Genomic DNA, 15,104 nt, shown 5'->3' on the forward strand with positions numbered 1-15,104 from the left:
GTCTTCTGAACTTTGGAAGCCATTTAACATGTTGATGTTACAAACACAGGCAATCCACGAGAGAATAAAATGACGGCATGTACGGACGCCAATGTAACAATCGCAATAAATTTGATATGTTAATGAAGGGAATAAATAGAGAGGCAGCTCTCCTGACAGCTCGAATAATAAAGCTGCTTCATAACCACTAGCGTAATTAAGTCCGGAGACCTCGTGTCCTGATATCTGCTAAGATCATTTAAAGCTTTTATCACACACACACTCTATTTGAGTATTTAATAACCAAATGCAGTGGAGTGAATCATCACATTTGGAAAGATTTATCAGTGATTTAAATGAAAGACTCAGCAGATCTCTCAAAGGCTCGTTACTCAAGCATTCAGCACAATTCCACTGCTTTTTCCGTGTTCGTGTACAGGATCCGGAGACATCCATGAGGTAAAAGTGTGTGAAGTGTGTGGCAGCTTGTACACTGTAAAAGATTCCTGGTGATGTATATGATATAAAATCACTACACCCCTTATTTCATATCCACAGGCCCCTCCTTTCCGTCTGATTCATCTAAGAAAAACTTTGACATGTTTCTTTGTGTGTGTATGTTTGTTTGTTTGTTTATTAGACATTTAAATTATACCGCGTGTTGTGCGCACACAACAAATAAAATTGATGGCTGAAACCAACGCGGCTTCACGTCCTCAGGTGTTGAGATGCATTCATTATTTTTAGCTTGCTTCAAAAAAAAAATTAAATCTTTCGAACTCAGGTCAGCTTTCGATTCATGTCACAAATAGGAACCAGAAAGCGTTTGAGAGGTGGAAGGGGCTTAGGCGGGAAAAAAAAAAAATCTAATAAATGATTTGCATATTCCTGGCCACACGTTAACTTGCATGAAATTGGGTGGAACTAGAGCGGAGAAGAGGAGCCTAACTCGAGCATGGACGAGCGCCGCTTTGCCGTCCTGGCCTCAGAGACCCTGTCTGAAGACGTCTGGAAAAAGGGGGGGGAAAGGGAAACGAAATAGGATACAGCACCCGGGCCCCGTCCCCTCCTGCACACGCAATCGCATCAGAGCAAAGTTGTTAAGCTCAGTTTGATGGCTGCGCTTTTTTTTTTTTTTTTTTTTTTTTAAACCTGCTTTCCTCACCATGCTCGAGACATCATTAAAGCAAACACAGCACAACATTTTGCACATAATTGACACTAGAGCGCCCCCATGTGGTCACTGTGCTGAAGCGCCCAAAAAAAAAAAAGAATATTGCCTCAAAGAACAAGAAGAAATTTATCTGACATTAGTGTGAGCACGAATGTAAAACTTGCACAATACTTAAATAACTATAAAAATTATTTCAATAACGAGCTAAAAAAAATCTTTGACATCTAGCACCGTGAAAAAAATGTCTCGGATTATATCAGTCTCAGGAAAAAAAAAAAAACACCAAACTTTCTATAAAACTTTTAACCCGAGAATCTTTGCTTGTTTTTGTCCGAGAAGACTGCTTGCAGCTGAATCATAATTTTCTTTAATGCTATGCAAAATAATTGCTAGGTCAGCATATTCTTCCTTTTTTTCTACAGAATTATTAATTAAATAAAAAAAACTGATTTAGGGCATTTTCACTCAAACTGGAAGGTGTGACCTAATAGACTACACGCAAGGGCTTTACAGAATGTATAAAAAACAAACAAAAAAAATTATACACAATCTGTGTATTAGGGAGAGTAAGATTTACTGATTACAATCAATGCATTAAAAAAGCTAATCATGTGGTGCATCGATTTGAAAAAAAATTGTGTATCGGATCGAAGCATTTGTATCGTGATGCATAGATTTGAACATATTTGCATTTGTAAAAAACTAAATAATTTATATAATATTTAACCAGATAATTATATCTATCTATATCAATTGTAGTAGTATGTGTGCTATTCTTTTATTGTTTAGAAAGTGACCAATAATTTGTGACCAATATTTGATATGTAGATTGATTTCTTCTCGCTAAACTGAAGTACTTAAGTAAAGTGAAATATTTGTTGTTTGTCTGTACCATAATGAATTGCATAGCATCATATTTTTTTTCCATTGCATCATATTAAACTGTGTTAAATCAAATTGAAATCGTATCGCACTGCATCCTATCAATCATATCGCATCGGCCTCAGTTACTGTGTGTATATAACTAAACCCTGAACCCAGATCACTTCCCCTATAAAATCTTGATGTCACATTTGGACTTATGTTATAATATTTAATTAAGTCTAACCAACTTTCTGTTTATTTAAAATGGCCAAGCCGACTGTGTGTATGCATGTGTGTGGTGTGTGTGGTGTGTGTGGTGTGTGTGGCTCTACCTGGCGCTGGAGCACTTCTCCTGAGAAATCGTCTCCACCGAAACTCGGCTCCAGCAGCCGAAGGATGAGGAGAAGACGACTCACACCAGTGGCTGCAGAAAACTGCATCATCTGTAATGAAGGCACCAGGTTTGTGTACCTGAAACACACACACACACGTTTTTCAATCCATCAATATATATATATATATAAAAAAAAATATATATACAGTGAGGAAAATAAGTATTTGAACACCCTGCTATTTTGCAAGTTTTCCCACTTAGAAATCATGGAGGGGTCTGAAATTGTCATCGTAGGTGCATGTCCACTGTGAGAGACATAATCTAAAAAAAAAAATCCAGCAATAACAATGTATGATTTTTAAACTATTTATTTGTATGATACAGCTGCAAATAAGTATTTGAACACCTGAGAAAGTCAATGTTAATATTTGGTACAGGAGCCTTTGTTTGCAATTACAGAGGTCAAACGTTTCCTGTAGTTTTTCACCAGGTTTACACACACTGCAGGAGGGATTTTGGCCCACTCCTCCACACAGATCTTCTCTAGATCAGTCAGGTTTCTGGCCTGTCACTGAGAAACACGGAGTTTGAGCTTCCTCCAAAGATTCTCTATTGGGTTTAGGTCTGGAGACTGGCTAGGCCATGCCAGAACCTTGATATGCTTCTTACAGAGCCACTCCTTGGTTATCCTGGCTGTGTGCTTAAGGTCATTGTCATGTTGGAAGACCCAGCCTCGACCCATCTTCAATGCTCTAACTGAGGGAAGGTTGTTCCCCAAAATCTCGCAATACATGGCCCCGGTCATCCTCTCCTTAATACAGTGCAGTTGCCCTGTCCCATGTGCAGAAAAACACCCCCAAAGCATGATGCTACCACCCCCATGCTTCACAGTAGGGATGGTGTTCTTGGGATGGTACTCATCATTCTTCTTCCTCCAAACTTGTTTAGTGGAATTATGACCCAAAAGTTCTATTTTGGTCTCATCTGACCACATGACTTTCTCCCATGACTCCTCTGGATCATCCAAATGGTCATTGGCAAACTTAAGACGTGCCTGGACATGTGCTGGTTTAAGCAGGGGAACCTTCCGTGCCATGCATGATTTCAAACCATGACGTCTTAGTGTATTACCAACAGTAACCTTGGAAATGGTGGTCCCAGCTCTTTTCAGGTCATTGACCAGCTCCTCCTGTGTAGTTCTGGGCTGATTTCTCACCTTCCTTAGGATCATTGAGACCCCACGAGGTGAGATCTTGCATGGAGCCCCAGTCCGAGGGAGATTGACAGTCATGTTTAGCTTCTTCCATTTTCTAATGATTGCTCCAACAGTGGACCTTTTTTCACCAAGCTGCTTGGCAATTTCCCCGTAGCCCTTTCCAGCCTTGTGGAGGTGTACAATTTTGTCTCTAGTGTCTTTGGACAGCTCTTTGGTCTTGGCCATGTTAGTAGTTGGATTCTTACTGATTGTATGGGGTGGACAGGTGTCTTTATGCAGCTAACGACCTCAAACAGGTGCATCTAATTTAGGATAATAAATGTAGTGGAGGTGGACATTTTAAAGGCAGACTAACAGGTCTTTGAGGGTCAGAATTCTAGCTGATAGACAGGTGTTCAAATACTTATTTGCAGCTGTATCATACAAATAAATAGTTTAAAAATCATATATTGTGATTTCTGAATTTTTTTTTTTAGATTAAGTCTCTCACAGTGGACATGCACCTACGATGACAATTTCAGACCCCTCCATGATTTCTAAGTGGGAGAACTTGCAAAATAGCAGGGTGTTCAAATACTTATTTTCCTCACTGTATATATATATATATATATATATATATATATATATATATATATATATATATATATATATATATATATATATATATTGCCAATATACACAACGCTGTTAAATCCTCAAATCTGATTGGTCAGGAGGATTCTTTTTGTATCACAGCAGCTCGTAGAATAGTGCACGTGATGTCACATGGCCGTAAACCTACAAACTACGCAAAATCGTGAAACTTCTGTGAATCGGACATGTGACACGTCTAAATGTAACGGCAAGCTGAGTCAAATGTCGGGTAATGTTGTGATGTCACCCGATGTCACTAGCCACGGAAAAAACAAAGCGACTATACCAGGCACGTGAGGTATCTGCATCAGGCACGTGAGGAATCGTCGTGTTTTGAAATAATTTCACAAGGAGAGCACATTACGAGAGGGAGCAGGAAAAGGTGAAGAGAAGAAAACTGAGAAATCAACACTGGTCACAGCTCAGTGGGTCTGTGTATTGGCTACAGGGTCCAATCAATAATAAGAGAGAAACTCATGCTTTCCCCGACAAAAACACACACACACTCAACCATTAAACAAAAACACTTACACTAGAGATTTATAGCAAACTATAAAACAGTTGACGTTGCTCTTTGTCGCCATTAAGCATGGTGCGATGGCTGAACTGCAACCATATTGATGAAATCAGCGCTAAAACGGCTGTAGGAAGTGTTCAATCCTGGTCCTGGAGTATCCATTAGGTGCATCTTAGTCAAAAAGGTGCAGCTTGGAAGCAATTCATGAAGCTAAACAAGCGGCTTAGCCGAGAAAGTTTGTTTCGACCTAGAGCTACAAATTTTGGACAGAAGTACTGGGACACCTGGCTTTTCCAGCCATATGCAGCTCTTCTCTAAAAAGAAAAGTAAAAAAACTGTTACCACAAAGTTGAAGGCACACAATCGTTGTTTTAGCATCACATTGTACCTCTGCACAAAGCCAGCTTCATGTAAATATGCTTTACATGGGTTGGAGTGGAAGATCTTAAGTGGCCTGCTATGAAGCTCTGACCACAACCCCTATTGAAATATGGAAAATGTAAATTATGATAAGTTTGTTTTTTGGATTTGAATGTGCACTTGCTAGCAGCCGACTGGTGCCATTGCTGTTTGGGATGTGCCTCCTAAGAGCTCGTAGGATGTGCTAACTGACAGCAATAAAGTTGTTTTTGCTCCTTTCTCATCCATGATTGAAAGCTTCATATTTTTTGTAAAGTGAAATTTTTGTCAAGTAATAATAAAATATATATAATAAAAAAGTAATAAGTTAAATATTTGGTAAAGTAAATTAACTTGCAACTGTTGCTAATGTCTCAACTATTGTACTGGTTGAAATTGGAATTTAAATAGTATTTACTAGTTAAACTGAAGCAATATAACAAATCGAAAGCATAATTTACTATTAATTTACTTTTGTTATTTAATCATTTAAAATTTGTTGATGATTCACAAGAAAAAGGAGTGTGAGCCACCCTGTGAACATATCACTCAAAGACAGACTCTGAGTTCTGACATATTTACTATATTGGCGAGCCAGCCAGGAGTCAAACCTAGAATCTCCTGACTGCACCTCTGGCCTCCACACCTCAGCCTACATCAGTACCTAACTTTACTAACACCCTGTGTATGCTGCTGTCTGAATCAGCACAAACATCCTCAAGCACACAACTTAAAGACTAGTGGAACATCTTTTCAGAAGAGTTGAGGTTATTATAACAGAAAATGGTGACTAAATGTGGAATGGGATTTTCAAAAAAGCACATACAAATCTTGTGGTCAGGTGTCCACAAACCTTTGTCTATATAGTTTATAAGAATAATTGATTATTTGGTCAAATTGATTAAATGATGCTGAAAAATTACACATTTCACTCAGCAATACCACTATAGAAGATGCTCAACATAAACATGTGTATCTCTGATACGGAGCTGATTTCCATGAGAAAATGTTTAACAATTCAGAAGGAGTCTCCAATGTCAGTGTGTTGTTATTTTAGAAATTCAGAGTTAAAACTTCAACAATCCAAAACTTGCGTAAAACGTATGACACAGCGATAACCTGGCACTTTCAAATAAGTTCTCCGACCCAACAAGGTCTCTGCCTTTCAAGCGCGTAAACATTCACGCTGCAAATTAAAAAACGCCCGCTCTGACATTCATCCTCCCTCGCCATCTCTCCGTCCGTTCCCCAACCTATTTCTGCTCCCAATTTAGATTCCTCTTCTCCTTTCTTCAAAGAATTCTTTGCTCGTTTGACACCTTTTCACCTGGACACGTTTTTCCCTTTGCTTGGCAGGGAAATGCACATTCTGTGTCAAACCTCCGAGCTTTGATTTGGCGACAAATCGGGCCGCCGGCATTGACATTTTATTTCGAGGTCCTCGGTTCACTTCCATTCATTTTTTTTTTTATTCTGCCCAGGAGGTCTGGATTATGCATGGGAAGGCATGCGTGTCAAAGGGCAATTTAGTGAGGGAAAAGACAGGCCCGATTGGTGGGATGAATTAAACAGATAACGCCAAAGCGCCTTCGCCAATGTCGGTTATTTTCGGAGCTACTCCTCTTTTCTCTCTCTCCCGTCTCTCCTTTGCTAGCGATGGAAGTGATGAAATGAGGTCGAGGCTGTGCACTTTTCTGCTCTTTGACTTTCCCATCTGGATTAGTGCAGGATGAATGAAGACTGTTGCTCTTGTAGGGAATGTGGCGTATGACCCACTGCCGGAATGTCTCTCTCTCTCTCTTTCTTTCTTTCTCTCTCTCTTTCTCGTGCACACAGTCTGATCGTCCTCACAACTGATAAAAACCCTTCAAAATTTGCATGGTTTTCTTTCTCTTCCTCCTCGCTCACTCTTAACACAAAAAGACTACAGATAACAGGGCAAGGTCCAGTTTAACAACTTTTTTACTACTACAATAATTCAGGAGCTCTCAACTTTTTGGCATTTTTATAGAATCACAATTCTTACAATACTACTGTTTTTGATCACGATCTTCGTTATTACATTGTTATCAGATTTTTTTGCTCTGATGCAGAAGCACGTTTTAAAGGATTGATACATTCGGTTAATAACTAAAATATTGCCCTTGCAGTTCACACCGTTATAAAACATAGCATGAATTTTGTACACATTTGTACAATGAATATTGTCACATTTCTTTCTAGGTGCCCTGCAAACATAAAATTGTCTTCAGTTTGGCAATCACTTGTGAGCTCTGCTCTCTCGTTTTTGGAATTTTTTGAAACAATAATAATAATGGAAGAGTTGTAAAGACCTTTATCTATGAGAACAAATATAGTTTATATAAAAAAGACTAGACCATATGATCAAAAGTACTGGAACACTAGGACTTTTCCAGCCATATGTGGTTCTTCATCATATTTTTACCACAAAGTCAGAGGCACACAACTGTATAGGCCTCCTCACCTCACTTACATCAGAACCTGACCTAACACCCCTGTAGCTCAATGAGCACAAATCTCCATAAGCACACTCCAAACTCTAGTGGAACATCACAGAAGAGTGGAGATTATTAGAGTAGCAATGTGGAATTAGATAGACAAAAAAAAATACATATCATACAGTAGACAAACTTTTGTCCATATAAAGTATTTCTATATATATTTGACTGTTTCAACCATAAAATTGTCTTAATCTATTCCTAGATAGTTTTGGTTCTTTAAAGAAAGAAATGCTTGAATTAAGCACAATTATTTGCCAAGTTCTAACATATGTAAAAAATATAAGATTATACATCATATATTATAAATAATCTCTAATATAGAGACACGCTATCAAGTTTATACACATAATCCCACAATATAAATATCATGCTAGTTTCCTGAAGCAGATCTCTGGACTTTTTTTAAAATCAATAAATAAAGAGTTGGCATTTTGTTGACATTACAAAAGTCTAAGTCTAACTTTGAGTTCTCACCAACTCCTAAGTATGTGACGGCTTTTTATGATGTAACATCATTAAATATTTTTTGCTGGGAAACAATTTCCCTATTTCCCGGTCAAAAAAAGTTCATTGTGGTTTCCTGTCAGAACAAGTGCACTGGATTGTGGCCAAAAAAAAAAAGTTAATATTTGGATATTTCTCAGCATTTACACTGTATGAACAAAAGATTATGGACACCTTAGCATCAGATTTATATGTGCTTTTTGAACATTATATGCTTTTATTAAAACCTCCACTCTTCTGGGAAGGTGTTCCACTAGATTTTGGAAGGTGCTTGATGAGATTTGTGCTCATTCAGATCAGAGGTGGGAAGTAATGAAGTACAAATACTTTGTATTCGTGTAGATTAAAAACAAATCTTTTTAGCAAAGCCTACACATAACACACATCACACACATCACATCACAACCTTGTGCTCCAGAATATATGATTACATGCACATTATCAACTTGTGCTGTTAATATCATGAACAGCAGCTACGCTAATTCCTCTCCACTGCTTCTCTTTCTCTCCCCATCCCGAGGCATCCTGAGGTTTGGCCAGCTCCAGTCACGTCCCACCTCGTGAAGATTATGGACCTATGGATGATCATGGAGAAGTAGATGCCGAGTGTTTAAAGGCCCTGGCATGGAGAAGCTGATGCTGGATCTATGATGATCACAAATTGTTCTGTATTGTTGAAAGATTTATGACCAAACTCTTGATGTCACCCATATGAGGATGGGTTCCCCTTTGAGTCTGGTTCCTCTCAAGGTTTCTTCCTCATATCATCTAAGGGAGTTTTTCCTTGCCACTGTCGCCACGGCTTGCTCATCAGGGACAAACGCACACCATTCACCTTCACTGTTGTTTTCTGTAAAGCTGCTTTGAGACAATGTCTGTTGTGAAAAGCGCTATACAAATAAACTTGACTTGACTTGACTTGTTACTGTACTTCAGTAGATTTTTCTTGTATCAGCATTTTACTATTTATTTTTCTGACAACTTTTTACTTTCACTCATTAAATTTTTTACACAAATATTTACTTTCTACTTCTTACATTTTTAAGCCAGACTCATTATTTTAGTTTCGATCAATTTGGTGACATGATCAATATTTTTTCTTCCCGATGCCTTCTGTTTTGAGCCCATCAAGAAGCCTACGAACAACTAGCAAAGCAGAAGTCAACAAGTAGTCTCGGGGTTACGTGGACGAGACAGAGGGACTTAGCCATGTAAATAGAACAGAGACATTCCTGATCACCTGATCATCATCATCATTTCTTTGCTTGTGTTCTATATGGTGGTTGTTCAGCCGAGATACATTTATTAGATGACTTTATTAGATAACAATACTGTCCCTACAGTGTATCACACAGTGATCACATGACTTATCCTTTAAATATCCTCCTGACTCAATAACACGATACCATAGTCTGACATTACAATAAAGCCTTATGGAACATTTGCTAAATATGTCTTACGTTTTGTTACACACACTTAGAAAAGTGCCAAAACTTAAAAAAAAAAAATTCAGATGACCTGCATTTAGTTGCCTCTTACATTACATCACCGGTTTCAACTTTCGTTTTCCAGATTTTCTGACAAATCTGCTGCATGAGGTAAATCCTTCGACCAAATTGCATCAGTAAAAAAAAAAAAAAAAGAATTCTCATATTATAAATGCACTAAAAAGCCACTGCAATTCCATTGTTTCACATTGAACAGTAGGGGGCAGTCCTGATTCACCCTTCACCATTCGTTCATTTGAAAAGAAAAAGAAAAAGAGGGGGACCTTCCATCTTCCCTGAGTGACTCGAAGTCAATACTATAGATTAGACTGAGGTAAATGCACGAGGGTTGCTACAAGCCTGCTTCATTAGCCTGAGACTGGCAAGAGTAGCTACAGCTCTTGCCGTGCTAATTACTATTAATTGGCATCCTGGCTTCTTCGGGGAACACCCCAGAGAGCGACTACTTCCTGCGCTTAATAATTTATGCCAATGAATGTGTGGATTTGTGTAATGCGACACATAGCAAGACTTTTGATAAGTTCCAGAGGAGCGAAAAAAATAAAAAGTCATGAAGTGAGATTTTCACTCCTTTGAATGGATGAAATAATGAGACGTATAGATGTGAGCACTGTCACTGAGTTCTTTCTCTCTCTCTCTCCATCTCTCTCTCTCTCTCTCTCTTTCTCTCTCTCTCTCACACACACACACACACACACACACACACACACACACACACACACACACACAGAAGTTTCTTTCTCTCAGCTCTGTTCAGTGTCCAATCTCAGTTCAGATTTCCCAGAGGACTTCAGCCACTGGCATGAACAGAACAGCTCAGAGGTGTGTGTGTGTGTGTGTGTGTGTGTGTGTGTGTGTGTGTGTGTGTGTGTGTGTGTGTGTGTGTGTGTCTGACTGGCCTCATACAACTTATACAACTATTGCTGATCAACCCCATACAACACTATTACTGATGATCAAAAAACTCCACAAAAATGCATTACAGTAAAGCACTGATCAGATTGATAATTATTTTCGGAGTAAAATCAATTTCCAAACAAAGTCTGTGTTGCCATTTATTCCACTCAGGCTGCCTGATAAATTCTGTCACATCAACCATTCAACCTGAAAACAGTAAAAAAAAAATAATAATAATAAAATACATCCTCAGTTCTGATTATTCATATTGTACATCAACAGCTGTTATAATTCCAGCTATGAGGTTTACATCATTGTGCACGTTCCAATAAAAAATTCTAATTAGTTTTTTTGTCCTTGTGGCCTTCATTTTCTTATCAATACTGTCTCAGGTGTCCTACACCTGCCACTCACCCATATTGCGTTTAAATAGACCAATCAGGCAGAACATTATGACCACCTGCTTAATATTGTGTTGGTCCCCCACACAATATTATGTTGATTAGTTGCTTCTAACACGTCACATTTGAGGACAAAATGTTCGCGTGCGGCCTAATATTTCCCACTCACTAACAGGTGCCATGATGAAGATTTAATCAGTGTTATTCACTCACAGGTCATAATGTTATATTGTTATGCCTGATCCGTGTATACACATTTGAATTATTGTTTTTTGACTGATGTTTGATCAATGCTAGTGTGTCAGACAATCTTTTAAGATATGGCTTGTAAAATATTACCTACTACTCATCTTAAGTATTCGTCCCATGGAGGCAAAAACAATAACTGTTATCACTGATCAATGAACCTTTCTAGTCGTCCATTCAATCACTCTATTTGTCTGCATTCAGCTTTCAACTTCCATCTGGTGGAGTTACTTGTAAAATGAAGGCTGCAGATCAAAGGCAGCACAGGACACTGCGTTCAGCTGATTCAATGGTACGGTCAATACTATGGGTCTGAAGTAAGATCCTAAAGCATGCTGGGTAAACACAGGAAGCTTAAAAAATCAATACTGCTTTGAAGGCCTTGGTCTAGGTTTTATTAGTTCACACACTGGGCCAGAGGAAAAGAGCCTCAGTGGTAACCCAATCTATATGACCTTTACAATTTACTGGACAAACACTGCATACAGTCAACTGCATAATTATTGACATTGCTGGGGTTGTTTTGAAAAAAGAAAAAAAAAAAGGTTAGTTTCATCTCATCGTGAATCTATGAGGGAACTCAAACGTTTAATTGGAAGTCAATCAGATTTTCATTTATTGTACTTGATGAAATCCATGATGCCAACTAGGCTTTTCCAACCATATTTTATGAAAGAGCAATCTAATTAAAGAACCTGGTCTCAGTCAAAGCTCCAGGAGAGTCTACTTAACTCAGGCACTTCTGTTTGTCCTGAAATTAAAAAAAGGACTATCTCCAGGCAAAATCTTAGCAATGCACTGGAGTCTGATTGCTGATTTCAACTGTGGGCATGGTGACCTCAAAATACAAGATTTACAATTAACCATTCTTCTTACTGTGCATATAAGGTTCATTACCGCTCCAGAGGTTCCAATGTTTCTATTTATTTCAATGGACCATATGCGATTAGTATTAGTGCTCATACGGGCAACATTGGATCAGTTTCTTTATTAGTTCTATGCTAATACTAAAAGTACTAATACTATATATACATATAAATGTATATATACTGTAAATACATACACACACACACACACACACACACACACACAGAATCTCACAAAAGTTAATACACCCCTCACATTTCAGCAACCATATTATTAAGGAACAATACTATAGAAAAGAAACTTGGATATATTTTAGTCAGTGTGCAGTTTGTATAGCAGTATAGATTTATTGTCCTCTGAAAATAACTCAACATGCAGTCATATTGTCTAAATAGCTGACAACAAAAGTCAGTAAACCCTAAGTGATAACAGCTGTACGTCACTCAACCATGCAAAGCCACATGTCCTGTTCATCATGTTCATGTTGTTTTCTGCTTAACAGGACCATACAAATTTGTGTATCTTGTATTAAAACAGTTAAAATTTGGTGCTTTGAGTTCAATTTTCTCATACTGACCACTGAATGTTCAACATGGCACCTCATGGCAAAGACTCTCTGAGAATTTGAGATGTCCTAGGCTATAAGAAGATGGGTGACACCCTGAAACTGAGTTACAGTACAGTGACCAGGGTTATACAGGGGATTTCCAAGACGGGTTCCACTCGGAACAGACCTCGTAAGGATATAGAGTGACTAAGTATGTCTCCAGACCTGAACCCTACTGAGCACCTGTGGGGCATCCTTAAGCAGAAGGTGAAGAAGTGCCATGTGTCTAACATCCAGCAGCTCCGTGATGTCATTAAGGAGGCGTGGAAAAGGATCCCAGCAACAACCTGTGCAGCTCTAATTAATTCTATACCCAGGAGCATTAGGGCAGTGCTGGATAAGAATGGTGCTCACACTAAATAATCACACTTTGGACAAAGTTTTGACAATGTTCAGAACAGTAAATATGTACTGCTGTACAAGCTGCACACTGACTAAAATATATCCAAGTTTCATTTCTATATTATTGTTTCTTTAAAACATAATAAAATGGTTGCTGAAATGTGATGGGGTGTACTTACTTTTGTGAGATAATGTATATTTACCCACTAATACTAATAAACTAATATACCAATACTATTTTATAATTTTTTTACTAATATAATTTTTTTTTTCCTTTTTTATACAATATATATATATATATATATATATATATATATATATATATATATATATATATATATATATATATATATATATATATATATATATTTTTTTTTTTTTTTTTTTTTTTTTTTTTACAGACAATCCACATGCACAACCTTCCATAATCATAACCAACTGATTGGCGCAATAGTGTCACTGTGTTTACTAAACTTTCTTTCGGCTTCTCCCATTAGGGGTCGCCACAGCGGACCATTCGCATGTTTGATTTGGCACATGTTTTTACGCTGGATGCCCTTCCTAACACAACCCTCCCCATTTATCCGGGCTTGGGACCGGCACTAAGGCTTGTGCAACCCTAATGGCTGGGGTTGGTTCCCTGACCGGGGATCGAACCCGGGCCCCAGCGGTGAGAGCGCCTGTGTTTACTGTTTTTGAGAATTACTGTGTCTGTCTCCTTGTCTCCTGTTGTCTTTTGTTTTGGTTCTGTGTAGTTCTGTGTTCTATGTTGCCTTGGTCCTGGGGAAAAGTTATTTCATTTCACTGTGTACTGCATTGTATGTGGTTGGATGAAGCCTACTTAGCTTGACTTGAAAAAAACAGTTTGCTATGTTTTAACTATGATACAGTAAATTATAGCATGCTGTGCTTCAGCCAAGCCTGAGTTTATCCTAGTCGTACAACCATAGTCAATAAACAACACGATTTATAAAAACTGACAAACACCACAGGCGCACACAAATTGTTAAACCACTAATGATGTAGCAGATGTTCTGGAGGATTCAGAGCCATATGAAAAGATGCCCTATAGAATCTCGACGCTTTCCATCTCCTTCCCATTTATGTGTATACGAGACATCGGTGGAACTGACGTCTCGTTTCAGCACAAGACACATTTACCAAGCATGGCTTTCATGTATAAACACTGCTTTCACTGTCCTCCTCTCGGGCTGTGACCTCCTTAATGCCATATCATCCATTCAGCCAAGATACAGTATACAAACATGTACAGAACCAAATTTGTTACCACAGAATTCAAGGCTCACAACTTTATTGAATGTCTTTGGATGCAGTAGCATTACATTTTCAACTAGGAGAACCATCTCCAGCATGACAATGGCACTTTGCAAAGCAAGCTCTATGAAGATAGGCTTTAAATGGGTTCGAGTGGAAAATCTTGAAGGCAAACACAGAGAGAATGGAGGAGTTTCTTCCTGCAGGTCATACGTTTTTTTTTTTGTTTTTTTTTTACACTGGTCACTTTAAATCTGGACTAATGAAAATATCTCAGCCATATCCATAGGCATCCCTTTCTCCCTTTATTTGTATATAAATGGTATATTATAGTATATTTGTACTTATATTTTATATTTTATACTTTATAATTTTTACTTTTATACTTTATATTTTTATATTCAATTTCTATTTACATGTACATTCTTCAGTATTGGATAGTTGTAAAATACATTGTACTATATTTCATACGCTGTATCAATGTGTATGTGATACATAAAATTTGAATTGATTTGATATGATTTGAACTCAACATCTCCGGGATAAATTAGAACGCTGACTGAACCCCAGGCCTCCGCACCCCACCTACATCAGTACTTGACTTTAATAAGGACATTGGGTATGAATGAACACAAATCTCCTCAACCACACACCAAAATCTAGTAAAACATCTTCCCAGAAAAGTGGAAGTTATTATAACAGTCAATGGAAAATGCAAAATAACGTTTTCAAAATCTTATGGTCAAGTGTTCACAAGCTTCCTTTTTTTTTATATACTTTAAAAGGGTACAATAAGCACTTCTTTTTTCTCTGAAAAAG

The 15,104-nt window shown here is 37.9% G+C and overlaps 1 protein-coding gene across 1 annotated transcript in view; it reads right to left on the bottom strand.

Annotated features, from left to right (window-relative positions):
- Positions 1–15,104, bottom strand: part of LOC310719844 (uncharacterized protein) — a 32,820-nt gene that overhangs the window by 3,101 nt on the left and 14,615 nt on the right. The window contains exon 8 of the mRNA XM_083530010.1: positions 2,350–2,488. Within this exon, the coding sequence (XP_083386136.1) occupies positions 2,350–2,488 (139 nt within the window). The remainder of the gene's footprint in view (positions 1–2,349; positions 2,489–15,104) is intronic.

Source organism: Silurus aristotelis (genome assembly GCF_946808225.1).
Source record: "Silurus aristotelis genome assembly, chromosome: 25".
Classification (NCBI taxonomy): domain Eukaryota; kingdom Metazoa; phylum Chordata; class Actinopteri; order Siluriformes; family Siluridae; genus Silurus; species Silurus aristotelis.